The 12,867-nt window shown below is 41.1% G+C and overlaps 1 protein-coding gene and 1 long non-coding RNA gene across 2 annotated transcripts; one reads left to right on the forward strand and one right to left on the reverse strand.

Annotated features, from left to right (window-relative positions):
• Window positions 1-1,591: 1,591 nt before the first annotated feature.
• On the reverse strand, window positions 1,592-8,547 carry LOC139578667 (forkhead box protein F2-like). Its single transcript, XM_071406589.1, has 2 exons — window positions 7,113-8,547; window positions 1,592-2,314 (listed from the first exon to the last, which is right to left on the reverse strand). The coding sequence occupies exons 1-2, from the start codon at window positions 8,083-8,085 to the stop codon at window positions 2,145-2,147; spliced, it is 1,143 nt and encodes a 380-aa protein (XP_071262690.1). The 5' UTR covers window positions 8,086-8,547; the 3' UTR covers window positions 1,592-2,144.
• A 217-nt stretch (window positions 8,548-8,764) lies between these two features.
• Window positions 8,765-12,575, forward strand: LOC139577844 (uncharacterized). Its single transcript, XR_011675432.1, has 2 exons — window positions 8,765-8,863; window positions 12,435-12,575. It is a non-coding gene; the product is annotated as an uncharacterized lncRNA (long non-coding RNA).
• The last annotated feature ends 292 nt before the right edge of the window (window positions 12,576-12,867 follow it).

Genomic DNA, 12,867 nt, shown 5'->3' on the forward strand with positions numbered 1-12,867 from the left:
ATCTCCAGAAATGATCAACAAGGATAATAGGCCTAACAATAATAGTAAATACCGGTTATAATTAATATGTTCATATTGAGGAATTCTGCTTAATGGTTAAGGTTAGGTAAGGGTTACGGTTAGGGTAAGGGTAGGGGTAAAGTCTAGGGTAAGGGTATGGACGTCCCAAGGATCCCAAATAGCAAATCTGCAATGTGTTGCACAAGAGAGAAACAGGCAAAACGACTTTATATCTGAGTTGTGCCTGTTGTCATAAAGATAGATAGAGGACTCATCATGGATATAACCTGTTTTAGCATGGAAATTGACAATGAGGGCTTCCACCATTTGAAAGTAGTCAACTGGGTGGGGACTCCTACGAGTTGAGAGCAATCAGCCAATGAACAAGAAAATGGACAACTTTAAAATAGCCTCAATGGCGCTGTCCATGCTGTCACAGACGCTATAATAGCACAGATACAAAGATGGTTCATCTATCTATCTCCATTGCCTGTTGTTCGTCTGCCCTCTCATTGGCTAGAATGGTCCCACCTGATCTCGAAGCTTCCGCATGCTTTTATCTTTGAGGACATGTATTTCCGTTGTTAAAGCGGTCACTTGACTATCTTGTCAATATAATAGACAATCTTTGGTTACACTATCAAAATTACATTTCCTGAACCAAGATGGCCTCCTGCCTGCTCAGGTGACCATCAGGTGACCTGTTACCTGACTCTATAAAGATGGCTGCCGAGCACACCAACTATTAGAGAACTCTCATCCAGTATGTTTCATGACAAAGTGAATGTTAACTGTGCTTTTGATATGATATATTCATATTGTTTAACCCATAATTCAAACTAATCTTTACCTCTGTTCATTAGCACTCTAGCTACATTGTCTATTGTCATGCTAACTACTAACTTTAGCATATGGTTTGCAAGTACCATTCAGGTCTGTATTGACCCAATGACCATTGACCACACGTTGTGTAGTCACATTATGCTAATGATCCTTATGCCACTAACGGACCATTATGTTTAGTAAAAAGGTGCAGTGCAATATTTTGTTTTACATGGTCAGCCATAGTAGTACAGCACCCCTGGAGCAAATGTGGGTTAAGTACCTTGCTCAAGGGCACATCAACAGATTTGGGCTGATGCTGTAACGGCTAAGCTATCTGTTTATGTACTAGCCTATTTAAGGCCATAGGGCACCTTTATAATGGGGTAACTGTAGCCTACTGCTGTGTTTTGCCTTTCTACTGTGTAAGCTTTAAGTTCATATTTCAGTTACCTTTATGTTGATTATGTTCCATTGTTTATCATGTAAACACGAATACCTGTCTCTGTCTATCACAGAAACCATACATAGTTCTCATTTATGTTTGCCCTCTGTGCTGGGATGTTTTTTGATGCTAAAATAAATGGTTGAATGTTCATTGGAGTCTTGTCCACCTCACTCTCTAACCGGAGCTGAATTTGCAGTTAACACCCAATCCACCCACCACAGTCTTTCAATCAACAGTAGGCTACGCGCCAACTCTCCTGTAACCTGGTCTTGCGTCTCTTGCAGTGTATTTATATTCTTGAGAGAGTCAAGCAGGCAGGTGTAGCCTAAAATACATTCGTTTTATTGAAACACTTCATGACAAAACTAAGCAAATCTTAAAGGGTATACAATAAGTGCAAATGTGTTTCAATATGTTATAAAAAGCTTTGTGTATGTGTAGGCTGCATTTACTTTTATAGGCCTATGGCGGAACAGAGGCCTAGTTACATAAAATATAAGGTATTTGTTTGCACAATTAATGACAGCAAACATATTTGTCGTTTTGAAACTTATTTTGAAAAAAACCTTGGTTATATTGTCAGAAGACTTGGTGCCTTCCTTAATTTCGGAAACGGTTGTTGCATCCGACTGTCCTTCATTTAGGCTTATCAAGACGACGAAGCCCACTGTATATATACCCTGATGTGAGAAGTTTTCCGGCTTCTCGGAAATAGGCTAGCCCTTTGTCCTTATTGTTCATTCTCATCAGAAATATTAGCCAATTTATTTGCCTTTTATCTCTCATGGAATCAGTTTAAATTGTTTGATTTGGTGTTGGATCAGATTCTCATCTCCGGACGGTTTGGAGCCATTACCCACTCTCCGTGACGCGCTCACATCACGCACGGTTTGACGTCTTGACAAAGGCTTTGGTGATGTTGGTGATGATGATAGTAAGATCCGCTGGCTGAAGGACGAAACGAGGAGATGCCGTTAAAGTTCAGGAGAAAATCCTTCCTGTCACACACGGGTGAGGAGTGGCTCTGGTAGCGAGGGATCCCCACTGGAGAAAAAGGAGATAACAGTGAATAACTCATTTTGACTGAATCCATCAAAAATAAATGGACTTTTAAACAAAAAAATTACCCAGTTAAGTCTGAGTTTCGTTTCAGAATATAGGAGAATGCCTTAATTCTTGTGGGTTTTTACAAATAGGAATTCTGTAGCTTAAATATTATTATTAATAGAAGCATTCATGCATTAAATTGACCTTCTATAAAAAAGTTATAGTATTCAGTGTATTGTGTATACACTGTAATGTAAGACTTTAAATTATATAGTAAATATGGTATTATCAACTAAAATACTCTGAAATGTTTTACTGCAGCATACTGTAAAATGGTGCATTGTGGGAATATTTTTGGGTCAGGGAAAGAATCACTGTACATGGTACTGTAATTCCACCCCTCAGAATACAGTACCATACCGTATCTTTGGCACGCCAAAAACCTTTTGACCACTAGTGGGTGCATGGTATTGTTTTTGGCTCATGAACATTATTTGAGGCATGCCTTGTAAGAGGCTATATTTTTTTGCAACTGTGTGTGAGAATGCTGTACCAATTTAACTCCTGTGGTTATAGTGCCCCATCCGTTTGTATAGGAGGCAGCAAATCTTAAACATTAAATGGTTAGGTATTTTTGTTTTGCACTGTAGACTCTGACAGGTTGGAAGCCTTTGTTAAAGGTCCAATGCAGCCATTTTTATCTCAATATCAAATAATTTCTGGTAACAATCTTACTGTGATTGTTTTTTAAATTATAATGGGCAGAAAGACACAGTTTAGCAAAAAGCTATTTCTCAAGCAATAATTTTGCTAAGACTTTCTGGAAGTGGTTTGTGGGGAGGGGGAAAATGAAAAGTACCTGTTATTGGCAGAGGTTTGGCACTCTTTCTTATTGGTCTATTAACTAATTTGCCTCTCTTCCAGCAGGCTTTTCAAAAAGCTCTTACACTAAAAGGACATCTTTCACAATTTCACAGTATTATTACAACCTCATAGTATGGAAATATATATGCCTTAAACACAGGAAAATCACGTTTTTCTTTACTAAACTGGGCCTTTAAGGCCTCCAGAAGTACAAGTGACATATAACACCAAATATGAATTAATATACTGTAATGTGTAAACACAATCCCTTGTAATTACAGTAAAATACTGTAATAACCCCCCCCCCCCCCTCAATGAATTTCATCCATTCATTCAGATTATGGAAGCATCAAATTTTTACAGTATAATAGTACATTTTATGATATTGTACTGTCATTACACGGTACTTGCTTTGATGTTGTATTCATGTACAGTAATATAAAATGCAGAACTGTACTTTCCACCGCCTGTAAGCTATTGTCACATTCACTGTCACCCATTTACAGTGTAGGCAATTAGGCATATACCTTCTAACTATGTTTGAGTTGACACATCTTGCAATAATTTGTCCAGTAAACATTGAGAAGAGTCCCATTACACCACGTGCACAAATCACTTTCGGTGAATCTAGAGATTAGACCTCAACTTTTACGGCGGGGCTCGTTAATTAACTACGCCACGAAACATCCCTACATCTGCATTTAGATGCATTGTTTATACTGTAAACGATATATTCCTCACAGTAAAGTCGCTCATACTCAACAGTTCTATGGTCACTTTTCTATGTTGTATAATATATGTGAACTTTGTCAATTAATCTGTCTGTTTCGTCTATGTTCATTGTCTATTTCTAGAAACACCAAGCAAAATTCTGGGTATGTATAGACTACTTAGCGAATAATGTATTAATTGATGAAGAGGCAGAGATTGCTGTCCTTTTTAGTATAGGTAAAATAATAGAAATGCTTCCATTCTCCCCTCAGTATTCACATTCATGAGAATACCACTAACGTTTCATCCAAAATCAAGAAACTGCATGTGTTAAGCCTATTTCTTCTTTAAAATATTCACATTTAAACATGCAATGATTTTAATGTACAATAGATTATTTGGGATGTGTGCAAATTAGATGCACAGAGCGTAGGCCGACACAAAATAGCAGAGAAAATATATGCTATGGATGCAACAAAAATCGTACTTTGGAGCAGCAGTCTTTAATTCTGAAATTAGCCTAACGTAAAACACTCATGACTTGACTTCCGAATCCTTGCTTCTGTAATGTTTGTTGAGTTGGTGCACTTTGCATTAGTGATAGTTGTATTGTGTGTACACATATTTTTACATTTGTCATTTAGCAGATGTTTTTTTACAGAGCGATTTACAATTAGCGCATTCAGTCGTATCAAGTACTACATTTTCCTTAAATATTTAGCAGCAAAGTCAGTGCTAGTAGGTAAAGCATTTTTTAAATTGGATGGGAAGGGGGCACGTTGATAGTTATGTAAGGTGGGCTACTCTTCAAAGAGGTAGGGTTCCAGACGTTTTCGGAAGATGGGCAGGGACTCCGCTGTCCTGACTTTAGGGGGAAGCTTGTGCGAGTGCAAGATGCCTTCCCGTAGGAGTGGGAGGGCCACGATTATATTTAACTTACAGAAATGTTTAGTCTTACATTTTAAGTGTTTAGTCTTAAACCAGATAAAGTTAAATTAGTTAAAAGTGATTTGATAGGCCTATAATAACCAAACAACGTCATCGTTTCAGTGCTTTCTACACCAATTGGCCTCCATATCCTTCAGAGATTTATGAAAGATGATTTAGGTAACGGTGCTTATGTTTGATTGTCCGTTTCTCTTGGGGGCATAGACATGTTACACGGTTTATCCCCGAGAGCTGTAGTAGCAACATCACACGTGTTAAGTCATCATTATATGGCCTTATATAATTTTCTGACAAATAATTGAACCTGGAAAATTAGAACAGCGGTCCTTTGTCATAGATCCTTATATGCCAGGTCAGCAACACAGTCAGAGCGAGAAAGAGGGAGGAGAGGGAAAGCGGAGCGAGCGAGCGTGAGCCTCATCAAGGTCATAAGGACTCCAGATGTGACGCATGCACGCGCAGTGTCGGCGTTTTCTCTCTAGGAGACTGCAGGCCTCTATCCTGAGGGTGCTGCCCTTGTGCCCCATTTTCAGAGACAACACACGGGCCGTGACTGACAATCGTTATGGGCCGTGTAGAGGCCCGTGAGCACAGATAAAGGCTTGTCTTCTAAATAGTTATGAGAAGTCATAAAGTTTGACAAGCCTCGGAGGTCTAGGCCTATTCGTTAGTTGAAATCATCTTCAGTGTGGTCCGACTCGCACAGCCTTTGTTTAGATAACCCCTGAGACCCCTCTGGCTTTAGAATAATTCCCCTCAGAAATCCCTTGGACTTTTGTTAAAAGCGTCGACATATTAGAATCATGTAAAACAAGGTTAACATGAACTAAATGACATGGATGTGAAGACAATCAACTGGCCTAAGGAGCGATAAGTAAAATTTACACAAAGGGGGCTACAGTTTCAATTATGGCCCATTGCACTAAGCTCCAGAGGTGGATCAGTCCAACCACCGCTTCCTTCAGTGCAGAGCAGGCGAGAGCAGGCTGCAGTGTACCTGGTGAAGGACATGCACACTCTTGACCATCCACTGAATGACCTGCTCCCTCCAAAAAGAGGTAACAGCACCACCAGGCTCCTGAGAAACAGCCACGAACTGTCCTGTATAATAACCCGTACGAACCGCCTGCGAAACGCTCTAGCTCTTAAATGGTTCTACAAAAAAAATCTATTTTTTAAAATCACATTTTCATATTTCAATTTCCATCATGAAAAATGTCCTGTAATGTTTCAAGTGTTCAGTATTTTATTTGTGTCACGTATTATGTGTTATGTATTTTCAATTAGTGTTTTTGCAATTATTAGTCATGTAAAACCTGCATTTCTTCAGTTTTATCTGTGAGCGTGAATAAATAAACTCAAACTCAGATTCCTTTCTAAACATTTATGTAAACGAGAACACAGCCGCCACATTACTCTTCCTAAGTCCTAGCCTATATATCAACAACATTTGAAACTATTTTGTTAATTTCTGTTCTTAGAAGCAGTGTTTGCCCTTATATTTCCCACCTCACCTTCAAGTGTCCTTCTAATTACCCATGCATATTTGTAATGGAGACCCTAAATAAAGAGCATTGTTTCACCTGGAGTGATTCAAAATGTTACCTTAGTTCCACGACAGAATATAGTTGCAAACGAATCATCTTTAAATCCAATCAAATGACTTTAACCCACAACATATGGAAGACATTTTGCCAGAACACAACTTGAAATTTGAAGGAAATGCATCCACGTCAACCAATCCTTTAAATTAGGCCTAAATGACCTGAGACCTATCCATCTCCAACATAGCTGTATAGATGTATTACGAATGTAAGTCATTCCATATTTAGGCTGCAACAAACACGAGACGACCGCTGGTCATTTTCTTTGCCAAAGCTTCGTTTAATCTGCGTATGTGTCACGTAGCCTAAGTAAGACTGATTTTCTCTATTGACTATTAGAAAGGCCAACTATAATTTTTAACATACAAATTTAGCAATTGTATAGAACATGTATTACGCATTCCGTAAAGTTGGAGTTTTAGCCTCAAGAAAACAGCCTGATCAAAGAGAACATTTGAGTTAGTAAATGATCAACCTGCAAACGTTTGTTTCCCGTGTGTGTAACAAATGCACTACTTTTACATGACACTTTTTACAGTACTTGCTACGCTTGACCAAGTGTATTTGGAATGGCAAGATGCGTACGCTAAAACTCCCTATGACGCATGACATTTCAAACGATTTATTAAGGCGTTATGACTTAACTTACACAACGTTTATTGGCCTACCTGAGATATCGGCGGTGTCCCTGGCGTTCTGGTGGAGGTAGCTCTGCTCCAGGGAATAGGGGGACATTCCGGAATTTAGCCCAGAGGACGCCGAGCTGCTGGAGACCAGAGGCTGCTGCTTTATGTACGGGGAGCCGCCGGGAGACGCCCAGTGTCCGGCGCTACTGGCGTATGGAGAATGACCGTCCAACGCGCTGGCCATAGCCGGGGACGAGGGCACAGGGCTGCTGCTACTGTCCGGTCCACCGTAGTCCCCGTTGGACGTTACCGGACAGCTGGCCATATATGTGGACCCGGGGCTCGGGGACATGTGAGGTACGTGGTGGCCACCGCTCAGTCCGTCGTAGCCACCAGCCATGGAGTTGGTCATCATGTCCAAGTTGTAACTGTTGCTATGACACGCCAGAGACCCAGTGGGCGCCTGAAAATCAAAGTTCTGCGGTAAAATGGACGTACCGAAGCCTATCCCGTTCATCATCCGGTAAATGGGCTTCAGAGCTTGGCATTTTCTCCGGAAGCCCCTGGGTCTGCGGCGGAACGAGCCCTCTTCAAACATGAACTCGCTGGCCGGGTCGATGGTCCAATAGTGGCCTTTCCCCGGCCTGCCTAGCCCTTTGGGCAGCTTGATGAAGCACTCGTTCAGGGAGAGGTTGTGCCGGACGGAGTTCTTCCAGCCCTGGTATGATCCTCTGAAGAAGGGGAACCGGGCCTGGAGGAACTGATAGACCTCGCTGAGTGTCAGCCTCTTGGTCGGTGAGCTCTGTATCGCCATGACGATGAGCGCAATGTAGGAGTAGGGAGGCTTCTCTGGTCGCCTCAGGCCGGAGCTCGCCTTCTTGCTTTTGGCCCCGGCCAAGGAGCTGTCCACCTCGGTCTGTGGGCTCATCATGGCGGGTTGCAGGACGCCGGAGGTCGGGCTGGACCTCAGGGGAGGCGGCGGGTCCAGCTGCTGCTGAGAGATCTCGGTCGTCATCTCTGCTCCGCTAACGCACAACAGTGGCGTAGATGAGCAGTGACCTTAAGGGAGAGGGGGAAGCGGAGAGCAAGATGTAGAGCAATAGATCTTTAAAAATAACTGATAGGATTCGAAAAAGTTGATCACAAGAAATGTCGCCTATTCTCAACGTCCTCTTCAAATCACACAAGCATTTGGTCTTCGGAATTCGACAAAAAGTGGTTGGAGAGGGAAAATCCTCGTTGGACTCTCCTATTTCGCAGAGAATGTGCAGCGAGTGCACAGTGTCGGAATGTGGGAGAGACGGTGGGGTGCAGAGTATCCAATGAGGGCTCGGTATAACGCAGCGTTTTGCGGGGTTCAGTCCGACCTAGGCTCCGGTATGGTTCGTTGTCACCGTGGCGGTGAGTGCAGCTCTGTGGCGCAACGGGTGGGCATCGCCCTCCTTAATCCCTGGGGGAGGAAACACGAAGACTACTCGATGTAGTGTGCGCTGCCGCTCAGCCATACAAAATGCGACCACCTATCATTTCTTAAATCTCTCCCCCCCCCCTCCCCCCACCCAATCCCACTGAAATCAGTGACGACTAGAGCCCCCCCCCCCCCCTTCCTGTCCATTCGTTGCTGCAGAGTCATGCCCCTCGCTCTTCATTTCTCCATCCCTCCTTCCCTCTTCCACCCTCTCTCTCCTTCCCATGCTCTCACTCTGACATATCAAATAGGCTACACGCAATTACGCCATCTATCAAACCTCCCAGACGTTCTAATCAACAGCGCCACACGGAACGCTCACAAGGTAAAAAAACAAAAACTCCTTCTTGCATGTTGTTACCAAACATTCAGATTGTTGATAAGTGTCATGATACTGCATAGCAGAAACATTTTCTGTAATGATGAGGGTATAGCTGTGTATGCCAGGGGTATTCAACACTTACCCTACAAGGTCCGGAGCCTGTTGGTTTTCTATTCTACCTGATCATTAATTGCACCCACCTGGTGTGCCAGGTCTAATGGTAGGCCTACATTTTTTTGCTGGCATGCAACAAGATCATGTTAGATATGAGATCCAGTAGAGGTAGCGATACATCCCCTAGCTGACAAGGTAAAAATCTGTTGTTCTTTCCCTGAACAAGGTAGTGAACCCAAGGCAGTTAACCTAGGCCGTCATTGTAAATAATAATTTGTTCTTAACTGACTTGCCTAGTTAAATAAAGATTAAATAAAAACAAATAAAATATAAATATAAATAAATTGAACTGTGCATAGAACAAACTGTGTAGGCTCATAGAAATCTCGTGAAATTAATCCCATCTCCTGTTTGCCTAGTTCTCTCGGATCCAATCGTGAGAGTCACTACGGAACCGACCCACATAGAAAACAAATTGTCGCGCTGAACCAGAGAGGGGAGAGGAAGAGCTGGTGCTCTTTCGCCGGAGTGCATGCGTGTGTAAGCGGGGGTTGTTCTGAGTAAATGACTTTGACATGAGTGGAAGCAGGCTTTTTCCATCAAGTCCAGCCCTGGATACCACACACAGCGCGCCAGTTTCAGTTTACCGCCCCAGGCTCGAGCTGGTCCCTGGCAGGGAGATTCCCCTGGGCCCCGCATTCATTAGAGCGAGAGAACCGAAATTAGGGTCACGGGCGTCGACAGCTTCCCCCCTTATGAAGACCGATCATAATACAGATTTGTCCAACATGATGCAATTATTTATAAAAAATATGATAAACAACCACGAGAGAAATATGAATTTGTAGATCACTTATCCATCCCATTGCGATATTCAGTGTTATTGAAACTAATGACACTATTTATTGCAGGCCTGCATCATGCGTTTAACAGGCTATTTATTTGTTTTTACTAGGCAAGTGAGTTAAGAATTCTTACTTACAATGACAGCCAACCAGGGAATAGTGCCCAACTGCCTTGTCCAGGGGCAGAACGCCAGATTTTTACCTTGTCAGCTCGGGGATTCGATCCAGCAATCTTTCGGTTACTGGCCCAACGCTCTAACTAGGCTACCTGCCGCCCCATTTATACTGTGATGACTTATCCTTCATTTCGATATCATTGTCTGCGTTTGACAGGCTACACTTTGTCGTTTTCCATTCAGCCACCCAATGTCATGAAAAATAACACGTTTTTGCTTAATTTCTATAAAGACGAATATTAAATAATTTCCCGTACTTTTTCCCCCTTATTACTTTTATTTTATAGGCTTTGTTTTTGTAAATAGAATGTATAATATATAGGCTAGTTGTTTACGTTTATAATTAATATTTACAGTTTAGTAGGTATATAAGCTATACAGAAATATACAAATAGACCTACAATCTTTGTCCAAAAATGGCAATGGGTTTAAAATAATGTTATAACGTACGATTTAGATGATTCATCTTTATTTGGGCCGATAAATCACATCACAATATCTCCTTTGTTTGCTTCTTCTCCCTCATTTCATTTCTACCATATGGATTTGGTTAAGACTGAGCTTTATTTCGTATTGTGCCGCTGAATCGAAACGATGAGAAGGAAAGAGTGAACAACTGTAAACAGTAGACTAGGCCTAATTACAACCTTCGATCAGAATAGAAGAATCTTGCAGCTGGGCCTAATAGAGTTCATTTCTGCATTTACGATATGAACGTCTTAACTTTGGATAGTTGAGATCTATAAAATAGACAGAAAATAGTATAATAATCTAATCGGCTCCTAATCTCTTTGTGCATGTGCGTTTTAACATTAGGATACCCCCTGTCCTTTGACACCAACAAAAACCTTTGCATTAGACAAAAAATTATTTGCGGATATAAACTAGGTTTCCATACTATTGGCGAGAGATTTTCATGCGAATATCCTAAAATCCACATAAAAGATATGCGCATTTTTCCACTACAGATGTTTCCATTAAATTGGCTTGTTGCAGATGAAAGGATGTGCGTGATGACGTAGTGCACATAAAAATACATTTTGCGGTTAAATTCCCATGTACCGAATAAAAAATACAAGTTTAATCTGTTTCCATCGCATTTTCAACTCTACTGATTGTTTTTGTCACAAAACATGTTGCGTTTTATAGCGAATGTACTTACTCTGGTATTGACACGTGCCAATAGAGCGCAGATTGTAGCTGGAGGGTACTATAACCTACAACATGAGATTGTTATGGACAAAAGCGCCATTTTGGGGGGTGTCAAACGGCAGTCAAGCATGTCACGTCACTAGAATAAGAACCTCGATATTTATTGGAAAGCAGCATCATGCTCATCACCGTGCACTTTCACCACCCTGTGAAGTTCGTCATTTATTTCATCTGTGGTCTAATAAACTGCATGGTAAGCGAGGTCCACACAACCCATTTCGTGACTTCGATATCATGGATATTATATCAATATTAGGGGCATAAAGTCGTTTCCACCGCCATTTCTCACGTCATTAATTTTACGGACACAAAAAGAACCCACAATGTCAAACAAATGGTCTCTCAGCATTGATAAAATTACATCGAAACTTCCTGTTTCCATCACACCTGTCATTTTTGTTTTATTACGATATGACTTTACTTGCATAAAAACTGTGGATGGGAACTTAGAAAAAAGGTTCCTTATATAGCCTATGCTATGGAACAACAAAAAGTGATACATTCTAAATCTATGCTGGTATTCTTTTGGCCATTATTTGTTTATTTGTATATTTAAATATCACTATTTAATAGTAAGTAGCCATAATTCATAGATGGCACCATGCAGGGTTCTATATGGAACCATGTTGGTTCATGAAGAACCTCTAGGGTTCTGATCAAATAACCCTATAAAAGCCTATGCTATGCTAACCCCATTTATAGGGTTATTTGATCAGAACCCTAGAGGTTCTTCATGAACCAACATGGTTCCATATAGAACACTGCATGGTGCCATCTATGAATTATGGCTACTTACTATTAAATAGTCATATTTTAATATACAAATAAACAAATAATGGCCAAAAGAATACCAGCATAGTTTTAGAATTTACTGTCATTATATGCAAACATAATTTGGAAATATAAACTGGTTGAAGGCATCTCTTTGTTTGAATGATGGTCCATGTCACCTCTGTCTGACTTCTTTATAATACAATAAACTTTGTCCATTTAGTTACGATGAACAACAAAAATGTATCTTCTGCTCTGTTCTCAACTCCCCCAAAAAGCAGACACATACAGTTGAGACCAGTACAGGTTCAAGCTGTATGCAGCGCCCCTGGATATAAAGCATCTTGTGGGATTAAGGACCTTTCTCAAGGACCAAACAGTAGGGGAACTTTTTGAGGATGTGAATCCAGCAGCCCTGCAGTTGTCAGATCAATTCCGCCTGTTTTCTTTTTCCAGCGCCAGACCCAGGATTCGAACCAGCCACAACTCCTTAGCCGCTGGCCTACCAACCTACTTGACCGGTTCCAGAGAAGAACGAAAAAAGGAGGAAAAACATGTATTAATCTACAGAAATAAACATGAGTTAATCTGCCAAAATGAAGCCAAAATGCTATGCAGACATGATTATTATGTAGAATAACAACTTATATGCAGTTGTCAGCAGCAGCTGAAAGAGGGATCTTCTGCCTCTGATTGTTCTTGGTTACCGCAAGACTGAGAAAAACATAGATAGTGTTAAAAGTAATGTCATGATTAACTAGGCTATTGAACCAACACTTATTATGCATAATTTATCATAAAAAATGTATACATGCCTCTGTCAGCAACAGTGGCTTCATGAAATATAGGCTAGGCCCATCAATTGACTCCACACTGAAATAAAATAAAC

Source organism: Salvelinus alpinus, chromosome 6 (assembly GCF_045679555.1).
Source record: "Salvelinus alpinus chromosome 6, SLU_Salpinus.1, whole genome shotgun sequence".
Taxonomy (NCBI): Eukaryota; Metazoa; Chordata; class Actinopteri; order Salmoniformes; family Salmonidae; genus Salvelinus; species Salvelinus alpinus.

Bases quoted from the DNA above. Each gene is read 5' to 3' on its own strand.
- LOC139578667 (XM_071406589.1), bottom strand. From the start codon at position 8,085: ATGACGACCGAGATCTCTCAGCAGCAGCTGGACCCGCCGCCTCCCCTG. The intron at 2,315-7,112 runs GTAGGCCAATAA...CTTTTTCTCCAG, and splicing joins GGACACCGCCGATATCTCAG to TGGGGATCCCTCGCTACCAG.